A 9,046-nucleotide genomic window follows, 5' to 3' on the forward strand; every position below is an offset into this window, starting at 1 on the left:
AAGCTGAATACACATCATAATAAGTACTGTAGCTATATATTTAGCTGATATTGTTGAGTGTGTAGTACAGTAAGTGTGTGTCAGTGCTGGTAAGTGTTGGTGATGGTATTCTTAAACCACTTGTGTACGAGGGTCTCACGTATTGCTGAAGAAATCCTCTGACCTGTAATGTAACTAATAATTATCAGTTATAATCATTCATCTGGGTTATAACTGTGACCTAAATAGTCATCCAATTTATTTCCACAATAAGCTACATCTTACACCATCACAGATTCAGAACTCTTGTAACACACTTCCACGATCGCCCCCAAAAAATACTGTCATTCACTCGAGGAATAAAATTTTTATTCCAGAAAAAGAAATTAAAGTCACTACTGTACTTTATAATCTTTGTCAGGCTATTTTAAAAAGACTTGAACAGCATTACTTGAAGATATAAACCTTCAAAATTCTGTCCAATATTCTGTGTAAAAATTATAAGACTACATTTTTATCTGTGTTGCTAATTGTTCCCATTAAGTGTTCACCACAGAATTTACTTAGGTGTAGACAATACAGGTATTTATAATAAGGAAAAGTCATGTTAAGCATCACAAACATATCACAAGTTATAAAATCAGAGTTGTTCATCTTCCGAAGACAGGGTTAGGTGGTATTGTTCTGTCTCCTCGGTCGAATCCTCTGTCAAATCGAGCGGATAAAACTCGGGAGCATCTGCTGATAGAGTTAGTTGGTCCATTTGGTATACGGCCGCCTCGAGGTCAGTGGTGGCCGGAGTTACACCTGGGAGGCTGGGCACAGGAACTTCATCTGGTCCGCTGTCTGTTGCTGGTGATACGGAGTCGAGGTGCTGCTGAGATTGATGGTGACTGGATTGTTGAGGTGAGTGTATAGTGTGTGCTAAGATATTATGATCACTACTTGTGTTCAAATTATGTGTGAGATGAGGAGGGATGTGCAGCTGGTGATGATGTAAGTGATGATGATGTTGTGGTAGATGGTGATAGTGATGATGGTGAGAATCTGTACTTAAAGTGTGTAAATGTGTTGGTTCGGTGGTGTCGGGGGATCCACTACTACTACTTGCTGCACTCGGTGTATGTGGGGTCTGGGGGGTGTTGCTCGGGGCGGTGGGAGTACGTGGGCACAGATCGTTGCTGTTTGTCGTTGAATCAATATTATCCACTAAATCACTCGGTATAGTGGGGTCTCTTGGATTCGGTATGTGTATTGCATGGGCTGCTGAATGAAGGGCCGATAATTCTGCCTCTAACTGGCTTGGAAGTTTAATACCTGCGACGCCCTTTTTAGGAATAGAGCTCAGGTCTCTTTTAATGCGTCGCCTCCTACTAGGATCATTTCGTCTCAGCTGTACCATTCTGTCAAAGTCAATGATGTAGAGGAACCCTGCGACCAGCACCTCACAAGCACGCTGACCAGATCCATAAGCAGCCTCGAGCTCGTAACTAGTGCGTTCATCGTACTGCCACCAGCCTGTAAGATAAATACATAAGTTTACTATACTATACAGCCCAGTACCTGTATATATTAGTATGTATGGGTGTTCATGGGGCTCCAATTATGTGTCCATATTAGCAAGGTGAACAATTCAGTACTGTAAATATGGAAACAAATCCTAACACTTAGAAAATTCATGAAAATATATGTTGTGCAAGCATTAAATAAATACAGATTGCTGAAAGAACTACTATAGAATATTATAATTAAATGAATTAGAAGTTCACCAGACACTTGAAGTGATCACTATCTAATCAACATTAATTACTGTATTAATTATGTTATGCCCAAACATTTGTGGAGGTTATGAGTGTAGGTCTTTCTGTACATGTTCCTTTACCCTCAGGAAGCAAACTGTTTATGTCACTTCCCTTTCGTTACATAACTATCATTAGTTTATGTTTAGTTCCCCAGCTGTCTGACCCCTCTACTGACCTTAAAAATATATGATAATTACATGAAAAAATCACTAATAATGATTAATGACTGAGTAATTTGTATGGTAATTACCTTCATGGTGATGAGATCTTTGAAGATATGCAGTCACCCACAGACCCAGACTGTGATCAGTGTATGCACAGTAATCAAGTTTAATGTCAACAAGACCTAACCTAACCTAACATGATGATTTAATGGCATAAAAGATGATCGTCCAAGTGGGATGACACTCTCCTCTCTGCCTCACATCATTACTCCTCTACATTCAACTTCAACCAAAACACTCCAGGCAGGTGACGAGGTGAACACAGACCATTGGTTAATCATATAAATCATCTGTTTCATTTTAACATTTATATTACTATTAACAGTGTATAAAGTAATTCAACCTTTTAAAATACAAACGTAATAGATAAAAGGAGGCACCTAAAAAAAAAATACTCTATTTTTGAAATAATACTAATTTTGTGAGCAGACCTTTCCCAAACTAAACTTCTACTAGACTATACCATAAGTTCCATAACAACAGGTAATTGTAACTTACAGTATGCCTTTTCCACCTCAGAGTAGGAAGATGCTAAACATATTGTAAAAAATAGTGTCGTGGATAAAACTTCCCTGTTATATAAAGTACATTTTGATTGGATGAGCAATATATCTGAGGCATTCGGAATCATATAACCTGCTGTCCGCCATATTGGCTTGTGGCAGGCGGAGCTTATGATTCACAATGCCTCATATAAACTGTACGATACTGAATAACTCTTATCATCTATAACCAACCAGTCTCCCTACAGGTCCACTTGGGTTCAGTGTTATATGTAAGAAAAAATTGGATTACCCTGAGGAAACCTGTGACGTTTGGTTGAGTCACACTAGACAACACCCTTCTCATGTCTGACCCAGGCAGGGATTGAATGTGAGTATACTTAATATGTATACTGGAATGGGTTAAATTAGAATACTTTTGATTAGGAATGGGGTAGAACAGGTTAAGTTAGGTCGGGCCAGAGTAGGTTAAGTTAGGTTGGGGGCAGATTACTTCCGTTAGGTTGGGGGCAGATTAGGGTCCATTAGGTTGGGATCAGATTAGTGTCCATTAAATTGGGTAAAGTCCAATCAGGTTCCCAGGTAAAGGGGCTTTACATCTGCCATATACAGTGAGATAATTAAAACTACCGTAGATTGGCCCGAAAACATGAACATACCAAGTGTCGAATACCATACATAAAGGCCGACTAAACTTGAATATCCAGGAAATAAAATTAAACAACTCACACAAAAGAACAAACAATAAAACAAAATTGGGTAATAAACAACAAGTAGAAATGGGTCATAGAATAGTTTAAAATCACTGTATTAAAAGGGTTAAAATATTTTGTTTAATGGGCTAATTTGCTGTATGTACGTACTCAAAGGGTGAAGATATCTAAGGGAGCCTATTCAATATACTGTAGTACCCCCAAAGAGTCGAGTCATTGTCATTAAGGGGTTGAAAAAGTCGACATGCTGGTTGTTGTGAGGTGAATCATGCCATCTCTGATAAAATAGCTGCCTTTAGTTTATCTTTGGGTATACAGGGGTATTAAACATAAATAAAAGGCTATTATTCAGCAGTGTTCACTTAGCAGCCACCAACCAAGAATTGTCAAGGATAACCGTAACTTTAGCTCAGGATAGAAAAGTCAAACAGAGCCAAGACATCTCCCAACCTCTTTCATGGTCAAATAATACTGTACTTCCATATTTACCGATGTACCGCAGGTGTCGGGTAAACAAGTACCTAAATATACCATCAGAAATAAACCAATCATTGCGAAGAACGTTTATAGTCTTTGCGATGATAAGATCAGATTTCTTCTACCTTCAATGTTTTTTAAGGCAATTAAATAAAAACACAACTGTAACTTAAAAAAAAAATAAATACCATGTGCACAAAATATCAAATAACACATAAGTATTCAGTCTTAAAAGATTGTCTATGTTAAAAGTGCACCCATGCATTATTTTATCATTTACATAAAATACTTAAAACTAACACTAAAATACCATTAAAATAAAATGTCTAAAATCATACAAAAATCAAGGAACAATGTGTGTGTGAGTGTGTGATAACTGAAGCATCTCACACCTAACAATGACTGGTGGAAAAGGCATAGAATAAAAATATCACATTAATACCAACAAGTCTCAATAGTCCCTTAAAACATCTTTCAATTTTAACTTCTACCTTTTACAATACTCCATCTATAATGTGGCATCATTCAATAAAATAATAATAATAATAATAATAATAATTTATAATAGTAATAATAATAATAATAATAATAATAATAATAATAATAATAATAATAATAATAAGGCACAGTACAGTTACTCACTAAAGTCCCATCGCCTCTCCTCCTGAACCACGAACCCTAAAATTCAGACTCATGAACCTGAAGCAGTAGACATTAATGACTTATTCCCCCCATAAATGCTTCGAATTCACTTGTCTGAATCTCTGGGGTTCGTGGTTCAGGAAGAGAGGCAACAGGACTTTTGTGGATGACTGTATAATTACTCAGCAAGAAGTAAGAATAAAGGGTACTGTCACCTAAAAGATCCTGTGCAGTAGTTTCCAGTGGTGTAACGTACTCTTGAAAAATGACAGAATTCAAGAAAAGAAGAGGTTTTCCATTCCCAAGTTCAGAAAAAAATGCATAAAGATAATTTTAATTAGTTCTGACTACCCAAGAAGCCCACACAACCTCAAAGTTTTTATCAACAGTCTCTGGCATTTAAGAATCATCTAAAGTGTACAGTAACAGTTTCCTTGAGCAATGAATAACACACAAAGGCCATACATTGGTGTTTGTGTATCTTACATGTCATCAGGTAAGTCACATGCAAAATTAATATAACCTTTCTCCTACTGAAGTCAATATTACACCTTAATTTCACCCACAAGAGACCATATATATGATCTCTCTTACTCTGGCTAACCGTCAGAACCTTGTGGTAATGTTTAGGGTAATTAATGTATATCTTCCTTCTCTTAGACTGTACTTCCTCTTATAGTGAGCACTTTAATCTCACATGACTCTATTACTGACATATCTGCTTCATGTGTTTTTTTTTTTGTGTAAGTAATTTGAAAATATATTTGTATTTTTAAATGAGAATCATCAGGTAAATAGGTTTAATCCTAATTTCTTTTGGACAGTTTCCTCTTGCGTCCCGACCTACGAGGTCCTGAGCCCTTGTCCCTGAGTATCTTGACTGATAGACCAGCAGTGCCCTTGGCTGCTGAGGAAACTGTATCGCGCTTGATACGTCTGCGTAGCCCCGGACACCCTGAACGGGCCTGTCTCATGTTGGCAAGGTCAATATCATAATTGTAGCCAGCTATGAGCAGCGTGACGGACGACTCTCCCTGTGTGTAAGCTTCCTCAAGGTCAGTATTTGTTCGTTCGTCATACCGCCACCATCCTGCGGGAGTCATGCACTCTCAGTACCCTCTACACTTAAGTTTTGCACCTCAACAACACAAACCCATAATACAATACAAACTATTTAACACTTTAATTCACTTTAACTACCTCTCCTATAATGTACATAATGTACAGAGTGTCTACTGTTGCTTCAACCATGGTATACAATACTGTACAGGTAGTGGGTATGCCTAGTCAAGTAGTGAGGCCACAATTACTTAGCAACATCAAAAAAATAATAATTTAATTTACAAATTATCAATCATATACAAATTAAAATAGTCATTAGCAAAAATACTATTAAATTTTACAATGCTACCATAATATTAATCATGCTTAAAACTTTTAATATACAGTAATGTACAGTGCATTACCATTATTAAAATACAGTATGTAAGAAGCCACTACTTGCTTAACATAAAATAAGTGGAAAAGAATGAATTTATTTCAAAATACATTAAAAGGGTGAAAAATGAGAAGAAAATGTGTAGAAATAGCATTCTTTAAAGTGGTGTGTGTGTGTGTGTGTCCAAATACCTATACAGTACCACCTTCTACATACTGTACATCTTATCTCATATTAAATTCTTACCCCACATCTTGCCCGTTACTGCGACTCCCCTTCTTTAAAAACATCGTCACAGGTACGCTTTGTTTACATTTTTGATGGTAAGACGGCAAAAAATACAACAAACAAAAACGCTGAGGAGTTTCCTTCAAGTAAACATTCAGTGATTTGGGAAGACGAATTATAGAAAATTTTATAAATGGACGATGAAGAACAGACCTACTAAAAATTAATAAAGGTAATGTGAGTGAATCATATTACTGTACACACGATGAAAAGCCAGTCAAAAGCAAGAAAAACAAACAGGAAACAGTCAACTTTGTAGGAGTATTGATTTTGAGAAGGCCTGATGTCTTCCTCAAGTGCTCAAAAACTTTTATCTCAAGACATCATCATTCACAACTTGCTCTTCACATCAGAAATCTATCACTCAGTAATTTCTATTCCAGGTCTTGAGTTTCAGTACAGTACTTAACTGACAATTCTTCAGACACCATGATGCTAAATTAATCAACTAAATAAAGATACAGTATCAAAGAGACAAGATAAATTTTAGAAGAAGCCATTCACTACAGAGAGATACAAGAGATGCTCACCATTACGTCCTTCATAGAACCACTGATAGCCTCCTGGCAGAACCTCCTCCTTCTCAGCCTCTATATTTGACAGTAGAGTCGGGTGGTCTAAGAAGTCCGCTGGTATCTCTTGCCGACACATGGCGCACCTCTTGCTTTGGTTCGCTACACCCTATTGTGGGCGAATAACATTTATCCATGAGCAACAATGTGTTTCCTAAGATCAAGTTAAAAAAAGAATAATACTGTACTCTTTAAAATGAATAAACAATCAGTGCAGTGTTTTGATTACAAGTACTTCTGAGAAATTCTGCTAGCAAACTTTACTTACCCTTAATATTACAATAATGAGCAATCAATTAACACAACCAGTACCATACATAGAAAACTTACTTTAACACACAGGAAGCAGAATATATGTGAGCATGGGAGTCGTACTGGGTGGACACACTTCTGTAGACAAACTGCACATTCAAGTTCCTCTTCTTCATTCTCCTCCCCTTTCTGCTGTTGCTGCTGTTGAGGTGTTCCTGTGTCAGCTGCCATGATGAAGAAATACTTTGTAAGATGATGAATATGTTTTTAAGAACTTACTTTTTCATTAAATTTACACAACAGATTACACAACTAATTTACTACGAATCAAAGGTAACTCATTCATCAGAGTCTGGCATCTAAATTATTAACATTATCTTCCAAACAGAAATTATCTAAACTTACTGGCTAACTCACACCCTTGTTCCAAAGTATTACCAGTTAAATCAGGTTAGGTTAGGCTGCAGTTTATAAAAAAATAAAGACATCTATCACACCAATCATTAGTTAGTTTAGATGCCTGACACAGTGATGCACAGTTAAAGTTGACGATGCCCCACATGGTGATTGATAGTTAGGTTAGGATTATGAGGGTGTGTTAAGATGGTATAATCTTTTTGTAGTAAATTTAAAACAAAAGACATTCTTGACATCATCTGCTCTCCAAAAAGCTGTTTCTTCAATTTTGTTCTCAATATCATGATTAATTTACTCTCCTTTAAACAGAACAATTGCCAATTTCAGTAATAACAAACAAGTAAGCAACATATACTGCACATGTATTGCAGTAAGGCAGTTCTCAATGATTCATTCTGGCTAAAAGCAGAAACTGGTTAATAATTATTTTGATTCACATGTGCTACTGAGAATGACCAGAGTTCATTTCTCATTTATATACAATTACTGTATATCTAGCAGTAAGGTGGTGAAACTGTTTTGGAAGCTTAATATATTTACCATAAATATTTGGGTGAGCAAAAGAGAATTTAAGAACATGTAACCTCACTGCCACACAAACAATAAATGGCTCCAATGTTACTCTCACACACGTTACTTATTAAGGAACAATTACCAATTACACATAAATGCCTAACAGCTATAACCATCGTTAATATCAAACACGAAAACTCCTCAGGAATTGTACGAGTGAACGAGCTGAAGGACTCACTCATTTATTATACGTTAACGAATGAAAATTTAAACATAAGGCGCAAAATATACTCCAACCTTTACCTTCACTATCATCAGATTTTTCTTTCAGTGTTCCAGCAGCAGCAGCAGCCTCCTCCTTCCCTGCAGCCTCGGCCATGATTACCCCACCAAGGCCTCCTCAACCTCGTCCTCCTTCACTCCTACAGTCAACCTTCAACCTCAAGTAACGTCCTGTTTTAACCTGTTCAATGTTTACAAGTACACCATAGACACTGTTCATTCATGTATCACTAAAACACACACACATCACACAGGATCAAGTACAGTGTTTAATGCTCTATCTAAATACAATTGATAATGGTTTCAGAACAATAAGATTGGATCCTCTTGCCACCTCGAGTAACAGTTAATGAGATCATTACTGTACTAAGGTTTCTGGTCCAGTTATGTGTAATATGATATAAAGAACACCTAAATGATTAATTAATATTACAATAAAAAAAACATCTTCAGTTAGTACAGCATATGCTAAGTCAGTGACAGCAGACCCGGTGGAGAGGCTGCAGGGAGTCAGGAGAAATGAGCAGCTTTGCACATCATTTCTGAAATGAAGTGAAGCCATTAAATTTTAAGAAGGCAGGTGATAATTTTATTTTCCAGTAATATTTCACCAAGAAGGTGAAACCCAGAGGCGAATCCAGGTATAATTACAGGGGGTGCATCCTTCCTAGGGAAAATTTTAATTGTAGGAAGAATAATTTACTGAATATATCGATGAAAGAAAACTTGCTTACCTGACCTTGAGTGTAATGCAATGTTATCAAACTAATAAACGTAAATCTACCTAACTTGTAAAATTATTGTTCCTAATACTATCCCCGAGTAACCGTGTAGGAGCTGGGGAATGAAATAATTAATCCTTGTCATTACCTTATTTGCGTGGGTATTTTTAGCCTGCGAGAGAATCATTGGCCATTAAAAATTGAAGATTATATGACCTTACC

At 36.6% G+C, this 9,046-nt stretch overlaps 1 protein-coding gene across 2 annotated transcripts; it reads right to left on the minus strand.

The window, feature by feature from the left end:
* Positions 1-223: 223 nt before the first annotated feature.
* On the minus strand, positions 224-8,334 carry LOC121869565 (E3 ubiquitin-protein ligase rnf146-like). 2 transcript variants are annotated; one of them, XM_042370967.1, is made up of 4 exons: positions 8,124-8,332; positions 6,969-7,114; positions 6,597-6,747; positions 224-1,497 (listed from the first exon to the last, which is right to left on the minus strand). In XM_042370967.1, the coding sequence occupies exons 1-4, from the start codon at positions 8,197-8,199 to the stop codon at positions 620-622; spliced, it is 1,251 nt and encodes a 416-aa protein (XP_042226901.1). In that variant the 5' UTR covers positions 8,200-8,332; the 3' UTR covers positions 224-619. The 2 variants fall into 2 exon arrangements, with proteins under 2 accessions (XP_042226901.1, XP_042226902.1); XM_042370968.1 differs by lacking the exon at positions 224-1,497 and adding an exon at positions 2,295-5,430 and having other exon boundaries at positions 8,124-8,334.
* Between the last annotated feature and the right edge of the window lie 712 nt (positions 8,335-9,046).

The sequence above is a fragment of the Homarus americanus genome, unplaced genomic scaffold (genome assembly GCF_018991925.1).
Source record: "Homarus americanus isolate GMGI-L3 unplaced genomic scaffold, GMGI_Hamer_2.0 scaffold23578, whole genome shotgun sequence".
Taxonomy (NCBI): Eukaryota; Metazoa; Arthropoda; class Malacostraca; order Decapoda; family Nephropidae; genus Homarus; species Homarus americanus.